The 21,424-nt window shown below is 42.4% G+C and overlaps 1 protein-coding gene across 1 annotated transcript in view; it reads right to left on the bottom strand.

Moving 5' to 3' along the window:
• Positions 1–529: 529 nt before the first annotated feature.
• LOC309700748 (interferon-induced protein 44-like) overlaps positions 530–21,424 on the bottom strand; it is a 185,451-nt gene continuing 164,556 nt past the window's right edge. The window contains exons 5-13 of the mRNA XM_082524539.1: positions 5,641–5,737; positions 5,412–5,454; positions 5,227–5,247; positions 4,406–4,439; positions 2,052–2,253; positions 1,675–1,827; positions 1,406–1,577; positions 1,217–1,317; positions 530–1,057 (exon numbers count right to left, since the gene is read on the bottom strand). Of these exons, the coding sequence (XP_082380665.1) occupies positions 884–1,057; positions 1,217–1,317; positions 1,406–1,577; positions 1,675–1,827; positions 2,052–2,253; positions 4,406–4,439; positions 5,227–5,247; positions 5,412–5,454; positions 5,641–5,737 (997 nt within the window). The 3' untranslated portion in view covers positions 530–883. The remainder of the gene's footprint in view (positions 1,058–1,216; positions 1,318–1,405; positions 1,578–1,674; positions 1,828–2,051; positions 2,254–4,405; positions 4,440–5,226; positions 5,248–5,411; positions 5,455–5,640; positions 5,738–21,424) is intronic.

The raw sequence follows: 21,424 nt of genomic DNA, 5'->3' as shown, positions 1-21,424 counted from the left end.
CATTTTCTTATTTAAACACTGATGACTTATAACCTCAAAGTTTAGCAGCACAACACAGTGTTTCCTTTTCCATCAGACATTTCTTTCAGTCTTTATTTCCTCAAATCAAAGGGCTTGTGTTTTGGTATTTTTGCTACTGAAAAGCATACAAGTAATCTAAGAAAAGCATGAGTCAGAAACTTTACGTCCTGCAGAAGTGGCAAAGAAGGATGTGCCGCTACACCGGAGACTGAATGGAAATAACTAAACAAAAAGCTGAGAAGGTAAACTTACGAGTTTCATGAATAGTAGTCCGACTCTAACTAGAAGCCAAATAATCTGCAACATCTGATTAAGCTCTCAAATGCATAGCCAAGGGGGAGACTAAGGACATATACAAGTCCTAATTTGGACTTGTATAATTACCTGGATGCTCGTATGGGTTGATAACCTAAGTCATTAAATATCTATCCATCCTCTTCCGCTTCTAAACTCTCATTACAGTTTAGAAAACAAGAAATCACTGATTCACAGAGGACAGTCTCACATCAAGGGTTGAACTGATTTATTTGAGTTACACAGCAGGCAACAGGTTACAAGCATATATGTGTCATTCTTTATGCCATTACCATTTTGAATATACAGTAAATAAAAAGTACATATTGATTTTCTGTGAAGGTTATTTGGATTTAATTTACGAAAGAAAAAAAGTGAAATAAAATAAGAACAAGACAAAAATCAGTACAATAAAGTTTCTGATGAAATTCACTTTTTGTGTGACTGTGATTGTAATGATAGCAAAGCAAAATAACCTGAAGAGTAACTGAGCATTTTCATTTTCTATCCCCCTCAAACATTTGTTACAGGCCAGGATTATTCAACCCAACAATATACAACCATTCATTCAATCATTTATATCCTGGTCATTCAGGTAGTCCTCTCCATAGTCAATGATCTTTTTCAGTGCACACAGTATCAGTGAATCTATGTTGTCATTCGTGTCAGTTTCTTTGTGGTAGTTCTTCACGAGGAAGATGCAGTTCAGTAGAATACCCAGGTTCCTGTTTAGTGTTTGCATCTAAGTTTAAAAAATATTGCATTTAAAAACTGAAACTGTATTGTTGCACTAGTGACATGATTATAAATTATTTATTGAATTATTTGTACTGATTCCAGCTGAGGTTTCTGTTCAAATATACTGAAATGTACAGCATGAAAGTTACTTCCTGGAACATACCTGGTCATTCAAGTACTTGCTCTTGTAGGTGTTCTTTATGTTTTTTTTGACTTCGGGACAGGCTTCATCAATTTTGGTCATGATGGCTATTTGTGGGATCCCTGCCAATACAGAAAGCAATGCAATCACTTTATCTCATGTTTTTCTAGTATTTGAAATCGTGACATCATGTAGAACATCTGCTCTCACCTTTGTCACGAGCATGTAGTCTGACTTCTTTCATCTTCCTCCAAGTTTCATCACTGATCATGCTCACTGTGTCAGCTGGAATAACAAAAGCCAGAATGTGGACTTTGTCATCTAAAGTAGGAGAACTGTTGTAGTTAGGATCCGATTCACGCAAGAGAGCTGTGGGTTTGAACTGGGGAAAAAAAACCCAAAGTCACTTAAACCTTTTTGCACGATACAGTTTCTGTATCACAGACTGTGTACAAGCATCTGGATGAAAAACATCATACCGTGTAACCTTCTTTGACATGTCCACTAATGGCAAGTTTGATGTCTTCCACATGTATTCCTTTCTCAGCGCCCCTCTCAAGCCCCATGGTGTCAGTGAAGACAAAAGGGTAAAACGTTTCTGGATTTCCTTTCTGAATTTTAAATGTCCTGTACTGTAAATAAAAAATGTGGTGTTGTTATATTAGTGCCAAATACTAAAGATCCTAAACAGTTTTCAGAATAATTGACACACTAGTTGTGCTGACTATTTTTCACTCTTTTTATAGTTTAATGCTCATAAAGCAGCTACCACTGCAGTATGCTCCTGTAGTCATAGAAAACCTCAAAGGAAATGAGTGTGCAACTATGATAAGGATAGATACATCCTCATACATACTGCATTAGTGAAACTATCACCAGAGGTTGCATCTGCCAATGCTCGAGTTGCGATTTTGCCTCTTAAAGCACTGTCCACAGAGTTGATGAAGCTGGACTTTCCAGCACCTGGTGGTCCATGAAGCATAATTCTGAGATGCTGGACATCTTTGTGAGGCTTGTAAGCTCTGACAAGCTGCAGGTCTCGCTCTCTTTCACTGTTTCTAAAGAAAATTACAATAGGATTTAGTGTGCACTTACAGTTTACACAACAGTGTTATGAACAAACACAAAATAACAACAAACAAGCAAAACACTTGAGGGGTGTACTACTGAGACAGGTTGACATCTGTTTTCTACTACCTGCAATGTCAGAAGCCTGAAATAACCAAATAAGCATTTCTGTGTCACCATGTGAAACTACACTGAACAAAAATATAAACGCAACACTTTTGTTTTTGCTCCCATTCCCCATGGGATGGACGTAGAGACCTAAAATTCATTCCAGATACACAATATAACCATCCCTCCCAAACAGTGGTCACAAATCAGTCCAAATGTGTGGTAGTGGGCACATCTGCCATATTGAGATAATCCATCCCACCTCACAGGTGTGCCACATCAGGATGCTGATCTGACATCATGAGTAGTGCACAGGTGTACCTCAGACTGCCCACAACAAAAGGCCACCCTGGAATGTGCAGTTTTTTGCGCTATTGGGGGTCTGGGGACCCAGAACCGGTCAGTATCTGGTGTGACCACCATTTGCCTCATGCAGTGCAACACATCATCGCATGGAGTCTATCAGATTGTCAATTGTGGCCTGTGGAATGTTGGTCCACTCCACTTCAATGGCTGTGCGAGGTTGTTGGATATTCGTGGGAACTGGTACACGCTGTCGTATACGCCGGTCAAGCACATCCCGAACATGCTCAATGGGTGACATGTCCAGTGAGTATGCTGGCCATGCAAGAACTGGGACATTCTCAGCTGCCATCTGCCCTGAACAATGTGAACCATGATTCATCCGTGAAGCGCACACCTCTCCAACGTGCCAGACGCCATCGAATGTGAGCATTTGCCCACACAAGTCTGTTACGGCGACGAGCTGGAGTCAGGTCAAGACCCTGATGAGGATGACGGGCATGCAGTTGAGCGTCCCTCAGACGGTTTCTGACAGTTTGTGCAGAAATTGTTTGGTTGTGCAAACCAATTGTTCCAGCAGCTGTCTGGGTGGCTGGTCTCAGACGATCTTGGAGGTGAACCTGCTGGATGTGGAGGTCCTGGGCTGGTGTGGTTACACGAGGTCTGCGGTTGTGAGGCCGGTTGGATGTGCTGCCATATTCTCTGAAACGCCTGTGGAGACGGCTTATGGTTGAGAAATGAACATTCAATGCACGGGCGACAGATCTGGTTGACATTCCTGCTGTCAGCATGCCAATTGCATGCTCCCTCATTGCTTGTGGCATCTGTGGCATTTTGCTGTGAGACAAAACTGCACATTCCAGGGTGGCCTTTTGTTGTGGGCAGTCTGAGGTACACCTGTGCACTACTCATGATGTCAGATCAGCATCCTGATGTGGCACACCTGTGAGGTGGGATGGATTATCTCAATATAGCAGATGTGCCCACTACCACACATTTGGACTGATTTGTGACCACTGTTTGGGAGGGATGGTTATATTGTGTATCTGGAATGAATTTTAGGTCTCTACGTCCATCCCATGGGGAATGGGAGCAAAAACAAAAGTGTTGCGTTTATATTTTTGTTCAGTGTATGTGAATTCCACATTGTGACTCAGAGGTTTGTGCTGCTGTAACAATTTGAATGTATAAAATTTATTCAGCAGAGAATCACTTCAGAATCAAAATGTAAATGTGAGAGCCACAGATGGGTTTAAAGTAAAATTGAATGGACATTAAACATAAGTTAACAAAATGATCAAACAAGTCAAAAGACTTTGATTTTCCATCCATCCATCTTCATCCGCTTTATCCGAGGCCGGGTCGCGGGGGCAGCAGCCTAAGCAAAGAGGCCCAGACCTCCCTCTCCCCAGCCACCTCCTCCAGCTTATCCGGGGGAATACCAAGGCGTTCCCAGGCCAGCCGAGAGATATAATCTCTCCAGCGTGTCCTGGGTCTGCCCCGGGGCCTCCTCCCGGTGGGACATGCCTGGAACACCTCACCCAGGAGGCGCCCAGGGGGCATCCTTGTCAGATGCCCGAACCACCTCAGCTGGCTCCTTTCGATGTGGAGCAGCACTTTGATTTTGTGATATAAAATTGTGACTCTAGGATTAACACAGAGTTGGTGAAAAGGGTTATTTCTTATTAATTCTAGTACACCTCTCTAATTAACCACACTTTTAACACTCACCCCCATGGTATGATCCTCTCTTCTGCCTTTAACACTATAAAGTAAAAATGTAAATTCTATGAGTCACATTGGAAGCATAACATTTTAAATTAATTACACATTATGTATTAAGGCTGTTACACACTGAACGCGTTGTGTTTTTGAGGACAATTCCTCCTCAATAAACGCACTGTGAAAACTAAAATTGAAGCCGACGTCAAACTATGACGAGCTGAGAAAAGTAAGAAACTAAGAAAACAGCAGCAGGGAGAATTTAACGGTTGGATCCATGAGCTGAAGCTGTGTGTTTGTACAGTTCAGGATGTCAGTGGGACAGTTTGAGGCGAGGCAGGAAATTATTTTACTGAGCCGCATTGTGTAGCTGTGTTTTTGAGGTAATTAGTATTACGTGACTATTTCCATTTGATTGTGTATTCAGTAGGCGTGCCGTGTGAGTTTAGAGGGCACTCGTTGTCTGACGCAGTTATTATATGTTATTCAGGTCATTTTATTCAGATCCAAAAAATCTGACAAATCGATCTTGAATTGCAAAAATAAATAAATAAATAATTTCATCAATTCTGCTTTTTACTCATGGATTTCAGTAACGTTGCTCTGCCTGTAACCAATCGTGCCTCGCCCAAAGTTCCAGTCCAGGAATTTTGTTTACATTTCCTGGAATTGTTCAGCTCAAACGGTCAGTGTGAACATCTGCAAAAAGAACAGATGAGTCTGAACAATATTTTTAAGATAGGAAATATTTTCACAGATTTTACACGTCCGGTGTGTAAAAGCCTCAAGTTTTGTCTTCGAGATTTTGTATCATATTTTAAATATCTTACGAGGAGGTGGTGAGCGATTTCCTGCAATTGAAATATGACAAAGTAAAAACATGTTAGCAACATTTTTCCATATTCAGTTCAGTTCTATTAGATTTTAAGTTAAATTAAATGTTTTTTTGACTTTTAAATCAAAGGACGTTATGAACAATGAACAACAATGAATATAATATGAAAAAAAAGCTTACCTGACAAGATATTTATAATTTTTTCCATTTTTTTTGTCATCAACTAATTGTGAATTAAACAAACAGAAAAGATAGTAAATTAAAAAATAGTAAATTCGTTAAATTCTTCAAGAAACTACATTCTTTTAACTTAATCTGAACCAAATGGCAGAGATGACTCAGTCCGGTCAATTTAATAATTTAATAACTGGATTTCTTGCATTGGATTATTAACACAAAGTTACCGTACCTGAATGTCCAACTGTGCTGTGAAGTTGTCGTCCCTTGGTTTATTGTTCACACTGGTGTAGATGACGTGTGACTTTGGATTTATAAATGTCCTTTCACTTTCTTTTTGGGTCATGTGACTTCTATTATTCTCTCTATCTGATGGCAGTCTAATGTAGTTGTAGCTGCATAGCTTCTTAATTTGCATGTGTCACTAACATCTATTTCTTAAAATCTAAAACTTGCTTCTGTCATAATCCTGGGATTTTTACCCAGCGTTTTCAGTTTTAGCCTTTGTTGCAGTTTTCAGTTTGAATATTACCTTTTATCATCTGCTCCAGATATATTTTCATTCTGATTTAGTATTTATAGTTTTCTTTGTTAGTTATTCTCAAGTTTTTCCTTTTCGTCTACTGGATGTTCCTGATGTTTTTGAGAATCTATTGTGTTTGAGTTTGGCTTTTTGTATATTAGGTTTGTTTAGTTTCCTTTAGAATTGATTATATCATCTGTAGTTTCTCTTTATAATGCAGTTTATCTACTTGGTTTTTATTTTTCCAACTTACCTTCTTTTATGATTCTTTTCTGTTTCCTATTTGTGTCCCTGTATCTGTCTTGTCTCTTTGTGCTCTGGTTGTCTGTTTCCCTATTTATTTGTCTCCCATTCAGTCATTTCCCCCTTCCTGTTGACTGTATGTGTGTTTGTGTTACTTCCTGCTTTACTTTGATAGTCCAAGTGCTTGATATTGAATTTTACTCCCCTCATCTAGTTAATCCTGATTTGTTCCTTGGTGTTTCGGTTTCATCTGCATTTATCGCCCTCCCCTGTCTAGTACTCCTGTTCTCCTCTATGTAAGTTAACCCCATTGTCTTGTTATTCATTCTGCAGTTATTGTCTCCATCTTCCACTGTCCTTTGTCATGTCCTATCGTCATAATTTTACGTTACTTGTTTCCAATTTTTTGCACTCCGCAATTTTCCCTAGAACAAAAACTTGGGAACACAGAGCAAGGAGTGCAAAACTATTCCTGGCTCCAGTGTTCCTCTGATTTTGCATCTGTGTTTTGATGAAACATTCAAGCTGTTAAGTTCATCTCCGGTTTCTCAAGTTCTGCAACCATTTCTGTACACAGGACTAAATGATAAACATTCAACTGTACTCCATATGGTATATAATGTATGTGAAAAGTAAAAAACATCATGTTGGCAAGTTTGTGTTAATAGGAATGAACAAAAAAAGTTATTGATTGAAATAAAATGAACTGATCTTCAAAACTGGAAAGGAACATTGTGATAAGGAATATTAATAAACTTTTTAGCAGAATGATATAATGAAATTAGCATAATTGTTTTTTATTTTCTAAAGAATATTGCAGCGGTTTGAGATGACAATTTTTAAGCTTGTAGTGTGAGTCACAAAAAAGAGAAATTCATTGAGAATTTCATATCATTATGATAACAGAATTTCATATCTGTTATCATATGTGATATCAGATATGATTGTTTTGTAATTTTTTGTTTATTAAGTTATCACATTCCTTTCAAATTATTCAATTTGAGCAGAGTTGTGCTTTAATTTCTCAAGAGTATGGCAGCAGTTTGACATTAAACAGATGAACATCTGCACAAATGTTTAGTAGGTGAGGAAGAAGAAGAAACACTTAGATTTTCATGAGAACACAAAGATTTTCACTGAATTTTTGATATGTCATCGCATTCTATTGAACCTGTTTCATTTGAGCATAAAGGTCATTTAAGTTCTCTGGAATCATGCAGTCGTTTGAGATAAAACTGCACAGATATAGTGTGGAGCACCTGGGACCCTGTTCTTGACACATACGTAGCAGGGTCTAGCAGTCTGGCATACCAGGCTTCTCATTGCCTCTTGTAAATGCTGTTAAACAATGTTCTATTTAGAGCTCATGATGTGGATGACTGATTTATCATGGATTGTGTAATTTCATGAATATGTAATTTCATGTTAAAAATGTCTTCATTTAAAATGTATATGTGTAATGTGTAAGGGCTAATGTCTCATGAGAACACCCTTAGCGAGATTATACAAGAGAGAGTACAATGAGAGAGTATATTTCTTTCTTGGACTGCGGGCGAGCAGATGTCACTCATGAAGCTCTGCTAAGCTAAACTAAAGGTTTATTGAAATCAAGGCAAAGTAACACAAAGACATCAGGACCTCTTTTCAGGACAAGCGGTCAACGAGGTATTTCTGTCTTTATTTTATGTTTGGACTAAATATATGTACTGTAAAATTGCTAATGTGTGTGTACCGTTCACTCAATTTAAACAGTTCTCACTGTGTATTGGCATAATGGTGTACTGGGGTTAAGGCCTGAAGACTCGATGGTATAACTAAAGAGCAGAGAAAGCCCAAGTAATAAACCCCTGTTTCAAAGAACCGACCTGTGTCTGTGTTGTAGTGAAGAGAGCTACACCTCTCGGCCTTTGGGACTCCTGAGAGATGTTATTGCAGTTTCCGACCCTCATTATCAAGTACATTTTGTGACAAAAACACTTGCTGCTCATGGTGGTGCTGTGTGGCAAGCAGAGGTAGGACCCAAATGCAGGACTCGGAAACAAAAGGTAGTAAACTAAAGATTCAAGAGTCAAGAAGCTTATTGTGATGTACACTGCAAAATACAGATGGTTATGCAGAGCAATGTAATTCTTACCTTGCAGGTTCCCTTCACACAACAGATTTACAGTTATGGATAATTACAGTTCGACAGTAAGTCAGAGATTTAGTAGCCTGATGGCCTGTGGATAGAAACAGTTTTTTAGTCTCGTGCTCCTCGCTTTCACATTTAGGCAGCATCTGCCAGATGGCAGGAGTGTGAACAATGTGTGCTGTGGGTGGGTGCGGTCCTTGATGAACCCCTTTTCCTGACCCAAGTGTTGTAAATGTCCTGTAGTGATGGGAGGGGTACTCCACAGATGAGTTGTGCCATTTTAATGACACGCTGGAAAGCCTTTCTGTCCTGAGTGGTGCAGTTCCCGTACCACACTGTGATGGAGTTTGACAGGATACTCTCCGTGTGGAGGATTTTTGTATGATATGTATAACTATGTAACTATATACTCTATATCTCTATGTGCACTGAACATATATATTTTAACTTTCACATAGAGTCTTAAGCACAAGACATTTTGCTTCACCGTGGTTTATTAAGGTTTTACAGTAACAGGGCAGTTGGCAAGCGGACTGAGGTATGTGATGAGAGGTGATCTGTTGTTATATTTTATTTAACTGAACTGTGTAACCCCTTGATGCTGTTTGAAGTAACCCCTTTTGTTTTATTTAATCTGTGACTGTATATCTCAGAATTACTTGTTTTGAACTTACCTGAATTAACTTAAGCTCATTGTTGTTATTGCTCATTGTTATTAGTTCAAAAAGTACTGTACGGTATCAACTTTTTCTTATTTTATAGTTTTCACGGTGCTGAATGTCAAGAGAATCAGCCGTGTGTGGAGAGGAAATAAATGGCTGCACCCGTTAGAGACTCTTCTGTCGTTCTTGATGCCAAGGCTGCTACAATCTATACCAGGGGTCGGCAACCTGCGGCTCTGGAGCCGCATGCGACTCTTTTGTCCTTATACTGCGGCGCTCCGCGTGGTTTGGGAAAATAAATTAGAAGTATTTCGCTGAAGTGTATTTTATTTGTGTTTAGTTCTTTTTTTAACTTGTAGTTCTAAATCGGAAGATTATTGTGATTTTGAAATATAAAAATAAAATTATATCTTATTATTTTTTCACTGCTCAAAATAAGTGTCACACTCGCGGAAGCCGGTGTACCCGCCGAAACGCCGTGTATTTATCGAGACTTTCGACCCCAGGTAGGCCAGTTATGGATCTTCGGATCCACATTATGTCAGCAGCTCCACCATGAACTATGTTAAAACAAACACCACTCACGCCTCACAGATGACAGCTTACAGTCCTGCGTAAAGATGAAAGTGACTTCGTACAACCCCGATTTGCAGCCGCTGTGCGCAGAGGTTCAGGAGCAGAAGTCCCGTTGTAAACATATCACGGCAGACCCGACGATGTTTGCATGAACAGGCTTTTCAGCATCTCTTTATTGACCACTTTTCACACACGGTTGCTGTACGCACACAGCCGGCTGTAGCTTTTCAGCTCACAGCCCGACAACACAACAGTATGGAACGCCAGGACTGCCATAATGAATTAATTAAATACACCATTAAATAATTAATTAAATGTGGCAATAATTAATTAAAATTGGAATTAATTAATTAAATAAATAGTTATGACACATGTAATTAATTAATTATTGACACATTTAATTAATTATTTATGTATTTCCCATTTTAATTAATTATTGACACATGTAATTAATTAATTATTGACACATTTAATTAATTATTTATGTATTTCACATTTTAATTAATTATTGACACATTTAATTAATTATTGACACATTTAATTAATTATTTAATGATATATTTATTTATTTCATTTTGGCAGTCCTGGCGCCTGGCTCTCGTCATGAAATAATTTTATCTGTCAGCCTCACCCATCAAACTCAGGGGGCGGGGTTAACGCTGCCCATGCAGCTTCTCTAACATTTGATTGGTTGCCGTGCAAAGTAAGTCAAAACAGGTCGATCCTAGATAATCGATTGCTTGTGTAGACTTGGGGCAGGCAGGTATCCCAGAATGCAGATCAAATCACAAGCAGCAATGGTGGTGGTGTAGTTTTAAAATACCCCGTTTTTCTGTCACCAGCTACACTTTTAACAGTGTTTTAGCCGCGAATGTCGCGCCGTATGTCTGGTCAGGTTGTCAACATAGAACATGTTTGCAAAAGTGCTCAGATGTTTTCAGAGATTTCACTAGCTCTGCTAACAGTTAGCATGCAGAGTGCACCGAGGGGGTTACGTTAACCGGTTTGTTTACATATTCCACTCTCCGTGTTCCACATGTTGCATTCGCAGATTCTCATTTTCACCGAACGATCGTCTCTTTCCGCCTGGTCTTGTGTCTCTGTGCTTCTGTAACATAAAGAACGAGCTGACATTTTTCTCACGAAACCAGCGATCAGCTCAGCAGACCCTCAGTTTACCTGCATGCATCCTCCTCCTCATCTGTCAGCTGTTTAACACCTGCTGCTAATTCAAGAAACACGCCTAGTTACCTGGTGATAGTCACAGTTTAACTGGGCAGCCGGTGCTCGATATAACGCAATGTCAGCGCATTTTTCTGCACAAGATAAGTAAATATAGTATTTTCCCCGAGCGCAGAGCTGCTGGAGCTTGTTTCCTTACAGAGCACTTTATAGGCGAGCCAGCTTTATCAGCGGCTGATGTCCAATCACCGGCACACAGCTTTCAAACCTCAGCTGAGTTTTAGCTCTCAGTGGTTAAACGCTGGACTTCATTCACTCAGGTTCTGTCTGTCGGGTCACGTTTACTTCGCTGTTTTATTTACAACTGAGCAAATCGGTTTGGCTGAGGTTAAAGTTACGTTTCATAACTGCATAGTTTCACAGACGTTTAATGGTTCACTGGCACATGTGTTAGACTGAACTATCATCTAAATATCATCTGTTTTTTAATAGTTATTCAACTGTATTCTAAGCACCAGCTGTCTGTTAGAATGTGATTTTTTTTCTCTCTCTGTTGGCAGAGGTATAAAAATGCGCAGGAAAATCTGACATGCATGGCAAACTTCACCGACGATATTTAGGGAGGAATAATCACATCAGACATAAATGAACCACTCTCTCTTTTTTTTGCTTTTTTTTTGCTTTTTCGGTCATGTTATGTTTACCTGTCAAAGGCTTGTTACAAACTATGAAACACATCGTGCAGACTTCTGGATGTTAGAAGAAAACTAATACTGCTCATGAATGAGACTAAAGGCAGGAAGGTGTCCTTTAAAACTAAACATGTTAATAGGACCTCCCTATTTATATCATAGTTTATGATATAGCACGTGTATTTCAGTAATAGCCTGCTGAGGCCACTATACGTGCTGGCCTCATATCAAATGTGAAGGCAGACTGAGTCTATGTTTGACGTTTTTTATATCTAATCTTCCTTTTCAAACATTTAAACAGCAGCGAGTCTGCAGCTGAGGGAATACAAATTCAAATTGTCGGAACAGGTTTGCTCGTTTCTTGGATTCATTTGGTGATTTATTAAATGTATAACTGTTATTCTAATCTGCTGCTGAGTCTCTTACACTTTTCTTTATGCTGTATATTTTCACGTCTCTGGAATAGTTGGCAGTTAGATAGTCAGCTGGGAAACTTTGTGTTAACTCATGGAGCTGAGGATATCGTGGATATGCTGACCTCGCTGCGTGGTGTACAGAGCGAGGTCAGCATGATTAATATTCACAATAAAAATATTAGCCGAACATCATGAAGTCTGTATGTGTTTCATAGTGTCGAACAACCTTTGTACAGTTAAAGCCAGCAGTTACTACATGACGGAAACACCAACGTTATCTCTTTTATGCGTTTATACACAGGTCACGCTGATTACTGAACAAAAACCCAAAGATCAGATGTTAAACAGATTTATTTGCTCTCTCTCCTCCTTAAACATGTTTTTAATGTTAGTTATAATTCAGAATTGGCGACTGAAACACGTAGGACACATAAGAACATCAGGAAATAAAACATCGATAAATATAACCTCAGTAAAAGAAGTCAGCGGGGGTTACTACAGCTGTGTACCGGGGCCTGCGCTTTGTCGGTGGGATTGCTTGCGAGGCGAGCGGGTCTATCCCACGCTTTGCCGTGAGACTGGGCAGACATCTCCGAAATCATCGAAACACTTTTGCAAAGAGGCTGTATCTTGACAAACCGACCAGACACATGAAGATTAAACCACTACATTCTCGGCTAAAAAAATATTAAAACGGTATTTGGTAACACACAAACAGGGTTTTTCAAAGCTCAGTTCTGTTAGCTTCCACATGCCGGTTGTTGTGTGCTAGAAACAATGGCCACCAGGCCAAAGCAATGGTTTTGACTCGATCAGCGTTAACCCCGCCCCCTGAGTTTGATGGGTGAGGCTGACAGATAAAATTATTTCATGATGAGAGCCAGGCGTCAGGACTGCCAAAATGAAATAAATAAATATATCATTAAATAATTAATTAAATGTGTCAATAATTAATGAAATGTGTCAATAATTAATTAAAATGTGAAATACATAAATAATTAATTAAATGTGTCAATAATTAATTAATTACATGTGTCAATAATTAATTAAAATGTGAAATACATAAATAATTAATTAAATGTGTCAATAATTAATTAATTACATGTGTCATAACTATTTATTTAATTAATTAATTCCAATTTTAATTAATTATTGCCACATTTAATTAATTATTTAATGGTGTATTTAATTAATTCATTATGGCAGTCCTGGCGTTCCATACAACAGCAGAGAGAGCACAGACTTTAAGGCGGCGAGGCGTGATCGCGGGTGCCGCTCAGGTGCGTCGCCTCCCCTGCAGCGGCGCTGCAGACCACGCCCCGCCACACACATTAACCAGGTAAAATACATATTTAGGCAGAATTTTGCAAATATATATATATATATTTGTTAGCAGCATAGAGCTTTTTTTCCAATTACTTTTTAAAAGTCAGGTCAAGGCTCCAAAAGCCCAAAGGCGATATAAGGGTGGCACACAACAGTTTTTGTTTGCTGGATCATTTTAGTTCAGCTGGGTGTCTTTCCTTTTTGTTATATTTCTTTAAGAGTTCAAAATGTGTTAATTACATAAATAAAATGTAATTTTCTCTGCAGCACTTCATGGATTTCATAAGTAACACACCTTATTTGCTCTATGGATTCTTTTAAAAAGCAGTTAAAAACTTTTCTGTTCAAACAAGCCTTTTGTTGATCTACGTATTTTATATTCTTTACATTATTTACATTTGATCTTTTACATTGTGTATAATGTCTATTGATTGTATTGTTTATTTTAATATTTGTGTACAGCGCTTTGTGACTGCCTGTCTGTGAAAAGCGCTTAATAAATAAACTTTACTTACTTACTTTAGTTGTTCACACAAAGCATAAAAGTAAAAAACAATATATACAGTGTTATCTTCATTTTAGATTTCAAAAAGTATTTGCGGCTCCCAGTGTTTTCTTTTGCGTGGAAACCGGGTCCAAGTGGCTCTTTGGGTGTTAAAGGTTGCAGACCCCTGATCTATACCATCTAGGAAAATCCCTGTATTCAATGGTGATCCTCTTCAGTACATCTCTTTCATCGGCGCGTTTGAACAAGGAGTGGAAAAAATTGTATTGTATTGTACTGTATTGTTTGGAACAGTTTACAACATGACAGCCAAGAGAGCTAGTACACAGTTGCCAATATATGGCTGCAGGAAAAGGCTATATACAAGCAAAGCAAATGCTCAAAGAACACTGGAAATGAATATAAACTCGCAACTGCGTACATTGAAAAGACATTATCCTGGCCTGCCATTAAAAAAGAAGATGTGAAATCATTGAAAGCTCATTCTCTGTTCTTACATGGGAGTTGTAATGTCATGAAAACCCTGCAATGTATGCAGGAACTGGATATGCCAAAGAACATGAAAATCATTTTATGCAAACTGCCATACAAAATGAGAGAGAAATGGAGCCTTTGCATATGATATACTGAAAAATTCTAAAAATTTTCAAATTCTTTTGGGTCCTTTATTTGGGGACATTCAGAATGTAAGATCAACAATCCCTGTCTGAAAGGTCAACAACAAACCGAAGGAAGTTACACCCAACCAAACAAATTAAAGGGAACAGCTTTGCTTCTACAGTCACACCCATGAACATGGATAAAACTTACAGCACAGGAAGGTTAATTACCACAACAAACCATGACTTTACAGTAAAGGCATCTTTTGTCTGCTGTACTCAACAACACACACTGGAGGAGTGCCAACAGTTTCAGCGGAAGAAGCACAGAGACATAATGCTTTTTCTAAAGAAGAAAGGGCTGTGTTTTGGTTGCTTATGTGCTAGGCACATAAGTAAAGACTGTACAAGTGTTTGACATGTAGGACATGTGGTAAAGGTCATCTCACTGTCCTCCATATTGATAACAGAGACACAAATAGTTTAAGTCCAGAATCCAGAATCCACACAGAAGAATATAACTCCTATAAAAACATGTGGTCATACAGGGGCCAGAAGAGACAGTGGTTTGCTTTCCATTCTGCCAGTTCAAATAAAGTCCGTTAAAGGTAGTCATGTCATACAGATATATGCAATTTTAGATTTTGACAGTTCAGCTAGTGTCTGTTCAGAGCATATGCAAAGGCTAAAACCTGTGGGCAAACTCACTGTCAGGGTTCCTGGGTCGGTGACCCAGTATTTTCAGTTCACGTTCACTGTTTATCTTCTGCCTGTTCCACTTCCTGTTTTATTGTGTTAGCCTTGGTCCATGTGCATTATGTTCCTTCCTCTTCCCGTTTATCATTAGTTCATTATGTTCAGCTGTGTACTCACCAGGTTCTAATCTCTCATCACTCAGCCTGTGTATTTATGTCCCTCAGTTCAACCAGTCCAATGTGTGTCATTGATGTTATTGTGATGTTGTCTCTCCGTCTGTATGTTCAGTTAGTCAGTCAGTGCTTCAGTCAGTCGTCCAGCCAGCCATTTTCTCCCTTTGTTCTGTTCATCCACTCCTTATAATAAATCGTCACCTACCTGCGAGTCCTGCGTTTGGGTTCCTTCTTCCTCGCCTCCACCCAACCGCTGACAGAATGACACGACCCGTGCCACGAAGACACGTTTGGAACCCAGCGGACTCGGACCTCTACGAGCGGCAGGAGGTAGCGCTCTCCTTGTGGGCGGAAAAGCTCAAGGAGAGACAGCGGCTCTACGCGGAGCGAGAGCACGTCTTCGAGGGCACTCGCTTGGCTCTGGGCGGGCCTCGGAGACGCCGCGTTCCCCCACCTGCTGCCTCACCTGTACCGGAGCATTTGCCGTGGAGAGTGGACGTTCCACGCCGCGCTTCGGCCACTCCCTCTCTCGCCACTCCGCTCCTCGCTCCCACACCCGCCGCCTCATCCGCTGGACCTCCACCATCGCCGCGGCACAACGGCTACGCCTCCCACCTCGGCTCAACGGAGGCTACCGCGCCAGAGGCTCTGCTGTTTTCCCCGGCCGCTTCCGCTTCCCAGAGAAAGCGGCGCACACGCCGCCATAGAACGGACTACTTTCAGCCACTCCCGATGGTGAGCTCCAGTGACTGTTTTTCGCACTCACCATCTGATTATTCACTTAAAACGCACAATAAACCCATCTCTCATTCATGGGATGTTTCCCTCCTGGAGGATTCTGTGGACTGGGAAGATTTGTTCTGCTCTGCTCCCCCAAAGACTGTAAATAGTGGTGGCAGAAAAATCAGAACAATCTCCAATAAACCTGCCAGTAACACACACACTGTCACTATTTCCACACCCAGTATTCAGCCATTTCCCACCAGCACAGGGGCCCAGTCTACGCCCACACCAGTGCCAGCTCCCAGGAGGAGGGCAGCTGCGACCCGGTCTACCTCCACACCCGCTTCTGTTTCTCAGGTGGGGGTGACTGGTGTCCAGCCACCTTCCGTGCCCGTCCCAGCGCCCAGGTTGAGGGCAACCAGAACCTCCCTGGAGGCTTGGAGGAGCTAACCGGTCCACCTGCTACTTCACCACTTCATCCACCTCCTGACCCAGCCTTTCACGCCCTCGCACTATCCCTAGTTAGATTAGCTGAACTGTCCCCTGCCCAGGCACCAGCCTTACGAGCCCAAGCCGTAATTTTATCTCCGTCACTAGCTCAATCTGTAGCTCAGCCAGCAGCCACGCCTGCCTCTGTTCCTCCCTTAGCATCTCCACTCCAGTCAGTTCCCTCACCTGCTGTTCAGCTTTCCCTCCAGTCAGTTCCCTCACCTGCTGTCCAGTCTCCTCCTGTCCTCCAGTCACCTCCTGTAGCTCAGTCCCCTCCTGTCCTCCAGTCACCTCCTGTAGCTCAGTCCCCTCCTGTCCTCCAGTCACCTCCTGTAGCTCAGTCCCCTGTCCAGTCAGTCCAGTCGCCCCCTGTTTCCCAGTCGCTGGTCTACCATCCTGTTCAGTTCCCGGACCTGCAGCCACAGCACCCAGAGCCAGCTGTGAGCCTTCCTGCTCCTCAGCCAGGGGCTTCCGCGCCCGCTGGCCCGGCCGCTCCTCAGCCAGGGGCTTCCGCGCCCGCTGGCCCGGCCGCTCCTCAGCCAGAGGCCCCCGCGCCCGCTGGCCCGGCCGCTCTCCAGCCAGAGGCCCCCGCGCCTGCTGGCCCGGCCGCTCTCCAGCCAGAGGCCCCCGCGCCTGCTGGCCCTGCCTGTCTCCAGCCAGAGGCCCCCGCGCCTGCTGGCCCTGCCGCTCTCCAGCCAGAGGCCCCCGCGCCTGCTGGCCCTGCCTGTCTCCAGCCAGAGGCCCCCGCGCCTGCTGGCCCTGCCTGTCTCCAGCCAGAGGCCCCCGCGCCTGCTGGCCCTGCCTGTCTCCAGCCAGCTGCCTGTCTCCAGCCAGAGGCCTCCGCGCCTACTGGCCCTGCCTGTCTCCAGCCAGCTGCCTGTCTCCAGCCAGCTGCCTGTCTCCAGCCAGCTGCCTGTCTCCAGCCAGCTGCCTGTCTCCAGCCAGCTGCCTCCGCGCCCGGTCCGGCCTCAGAGTCTTCGTCCTCGTCTGGCCCGGCCTCAGAGTCTTCGTCCTTTGTTTCGCCTGCTGCAGCTCCAGCCTGTGCTTCGCCTGGTCCGGCCCCGTCGTCGCCTGGTCCTGCCTCGTCTGGTCCTGTGCCCACCAGGCCATGGCCAGCACGCCTAACACTGGAGAGCCGCCGTTGCCTTCCGCACGGCCGGCCCCCGGACCGCCTTCGCCTGAGTGGCCGCCGTTGCCTTCCGCACGGCCGGCCCCCGGACCGCCTTCGCCTGAGTGGCCGCCGTTGCCTTCCGCACGGCCGGCCTCCCGAACCGTGTCCACGTCGCCGCCGTTGCCTTCCGCGCGGTCGGCCCCCGGACCAGTGCTGTCGCCGTTGCCTTCCGCGCGGTCGGCCCCCGGACCAGTGCTGTCGCCGTTGCCGTCCGCGCGGTCGGCCCCCTGAACTGTCTCGTCTCGGCCACGGGCCGCGTGGACGCCCACCTGAACTGTCTCGTCTCGGCCACGGGCCGCGTGGACGCCCACCTGAACTGTCTCGTCTCGGCCACGGGCCACGGGGGCGCCCACCTGAAACTGTCTCGGTGTGGACTCCGTCCCTCCGTCCTGGGCCCCCTCCGCCCGCCCTGTTCTGGTTTTTTTCTTTCTCTTTTGGCCGTCGGGTGCCGGCCTTTGGAGGGGGGGGTACTGTCAGGGTTCCTGGGTCGGTGACCCAGTATTTTCAGTTCACGTTCACTGTTTATCTTCTGCCTGTTCCACTTCCTGTTTTATTGTGTTAGCCTTGGTCCATGTGCATTATGTTCCTTCCTCTTCCCGTTTATCATTAGTTCATTATGTTCAGCTGTGTACTCACCAGGTTCTAATCTCTCATCACTCAGCCTGTGTATTTATGTCCCTCAGTTCAACCAGTCCAATGTCGTGTCATTGATGTTATTGTGATGTTGTCTCTCTGTCTGTATGTTCAGTTAGTCAGTCAGTGCTTCAGTCAGTCGTCCAGCCAGCCATTTTCTCCCTTTGTTCTGTTCATCCACTCCTTATAATAAATCGTCACCTACCTGCGAGTCCTGCGTTTGGGTTCCTTCTTCCTCGCCTCCACCCAACCGCTGACACTCACTTTCTGTTACAAAACGATGGATCAAGAAAAGGTTGTCTCTACAATTGCTTACGTAGTGCAAGTTTAGCAGCTGCCTGCCGGCTGGCTGGAGAGTCATTGACACTAGAGTTGGGTGAGACTGAAGAGCCCTTTAGGCTGGTTGGAGAGGCCTGAGGGATGTTGACCATGACATTACTGTTGGCCACATTAGCCACCCGAATGAGTCCCTGCTGAATGATCCTTGCTGGTCTTGAAATTCCTGGTTTGGGCAACAATGCCTTCTATGAACTTCCAGAAGTCCTAACACAGGAAAGGATGCCTGTCACTACAGATAACCTTGCAAAAAAACAAAAAAAAACAAACAAGATCTTATTTATTAATACTATTTGTATTTTATCTATTTTTTATCCATCATTTTATCCAGAAAGAATTTCATTGTACAGAGAAATGCTTTTTTCTTTGGACACATGACAATAAAAGCTTTGACTCTAGAATCTTGAATTTGTGGCTCAACACTGTCCTCTAGTGGACCAAAGAATACTCAAGAGGCACTTTGACAGTGGGTTTACATATGGGGCTGTCTGCGAAAACAGGTGCAGATATAGCAGCAGTAATTACAACAGATAACACTCTCTAGTGAACATCAGCTCTGAACACTGAGCACAATAAGAACAATCAAGTAATTAACTAAAATACAGTCTGTAAAGCAATGTTTTTACACTGTTTACTATTACAATGTTGCTACTCTCACACTGGCAGAAAACAAAAATGGTGTCAAATGATGATGAGCTGATAAAAGTAAGAAACTAAGAAAACAGTAGTAGGGAGAATTTCCTGGTTGGATCCAGGAGCTGAAGTTGTGTATTCGTACATAGTTCAGGATGTCAGTGGGCCAGCTTGAGGTGTTGTTGGCAGAGTTGGGACCAGATCTGAGGAGGCAGAGAAATCATTTCACAGAGCTGACTGAACCGGAGCATCGTGTAACTGTGTGTCTGTTGTAAATAATATCACGTGACTTATTCTACTTGGTTCGTCAGATCTTTTGGATCCGAAAAATGGGGCAAAACATAAATGCCGCGATTTACCTGGGATTTCAGTAAAGTTGCTCTGTCTGTAATCAATCTCACCTCGCCCAAATTTAACATAATTTAGCTTGACTTAGGTTGTGTTTTCATTCTGATTTAGTATTCATAGTTTTCTTTGTTATTTTTTTCTTTTGTTCTATGTTCCCTGTGCATAATCTATGTTTCTGTTAAGTCTCCCGTGTTTAGTCAGGAATCAGTTGTTTTTGATTTTACTTTGGTCCGTCCAGTTTGTGCCAGTCCAGTTTGTGTCTTAGTCTGTGTCTCAGTGTTTAGGCTTCCTATTTTATTTTGATAGTCTCTCATCTCATGTACGTTGTGTTCAGTTTAGCGTCCCCTCTTGCTAGTTAATTGATTCTGTTCACCTGCGCCTTGTTTTCCCCAGCTGTGTCTCTTTCCATGATTGCGTGATGTCTATTTAAGCCCTCAGTTTTCTTTAGTGCTCTGTCATAGAAGAGAAGAGGATATAATCTTGAGAGTAAGAGTTGGGCACACAGGCTTGAATAGCACACTTAAAAAGATGGATAACATGACACAGGGAATTGTGACTTCTGTGGACATGAAGAGACATTTGAGCAGTTAGTGTTGGAGTGCAATAAGTACAAGCAAGAAAGGGAAATATTGAAGTCTGAATTGCAGGAAAATAGAATTCACCTAAGGGTAAGGGACATATTTCAAAGGAATGCGGGGGATGTAATTTATAGGGCAGTGTTTGGATTTTTAAGATCGACAGGTGTGTATCCATGACTGTAGACAAACTGCTCCAACCCACACTCCAGTCCAGAAGGTGGCAGTAAATGCACCTAAAAGTTGTTTGCAAACCGCCATTTATATGTAGGAGAAGAAAAAGCTCTCTTTCATGTTGTACTGATTGTCTGCCTCAGTGATTTTGTCTCCTGTTTTCTTCAGCCACCTGGATTTGCTGCCTTTCATCAAACCAGTCTTGGAGTCTGCATTTTGGTATTAATTTCTATGCGCAAATGACGCAATGAATCAGCATTTAACTACTTCAATTGTATTGAAAATAGGTTAGCGGCGAAATGGGAGACAGCAAAACAATGTCTCAGTAATTATGTGCTGAATGTAACAATGTTTTTTATGATTGATACAAATACAATTTTGGAGAGCTGGATTGACTTGTAAGTTGATCCTTTAAACAGTTGTATTGTAGCAGTTGAAAGAAATTGTGCTGGGGGAAACAGGACGTGCTGGGATGGTAGGGTGTGCTTGTGTAATTAGGTCGGGGTATGATTATGTACATGGGACGGGATGTAAAGATTTTTAATCACAATATTTTTTTCCACTGTCTTGGGTTTTTTTTTTTTTTTTTTTTTTTTTTTCTTGCTGCCAACTTCTCCAGCTTTCAAAAATACACGTTTACGTGGGAAGCAGGCGTTACAAAGAATCTTGCATTCCGTTGCAGTAAAGATGGGTTCAACCATTCATGCGACTCAATCAGGAGACGTCATGGTCCACCTGTTTGTTTGTTGGGTTTTCCTCCTGCAGCGAAGTAAGCTCTGAAGCAGTGGTTCAAGGAAAATGCAAATTTCAGTTCAAAGTTTGTATCAAAGCATTGGTGTCATATGGCCATCACTACTAATCCCCACCAAACCATGACAGCTCCATAGACATGTTGTAGTTCATGGCTATAACAAATAATGACCATGTGGAATACAATGGCTCTTTTTAAATGTAGGTCTTTCACTACTGAAAAGTAAAAGAAGTATCTAATCATGAATTCTTTATAGGTCAGTGAAATCCAGCCACTCAGCCAACGTGCTCTACAGGTAGTACAGGACACACATTCATTAGCAGAGACATGCAAAGCCCAGCCCAGCCTAGCCTTTTACTGTTTTAAAGCACTTTAAGTAGTTTCTTAAGTACATAAAAAAAACGCAATGCAGAAGCAAGTCTAATATGCAATGGCAGCGAACTTCACAACTTAGCTGAC

The sequence above is a fragment of the Aulonocara stuartgranti genome, assembly GCF_965226115.1.
Source record: "Aulonocara stuartgranti genome assembly, chromosome: 23".
NCBI classification, from domain to species: Eukaryota; Metazoa; Chordata; class Actinopteri; order Cichliformes; family Cichlidae; genus Aulonocara; species Aulonocara stuartgranti.
This window is presented reverse-complemented; position numbering and strand designations above follow the sequence as displayed.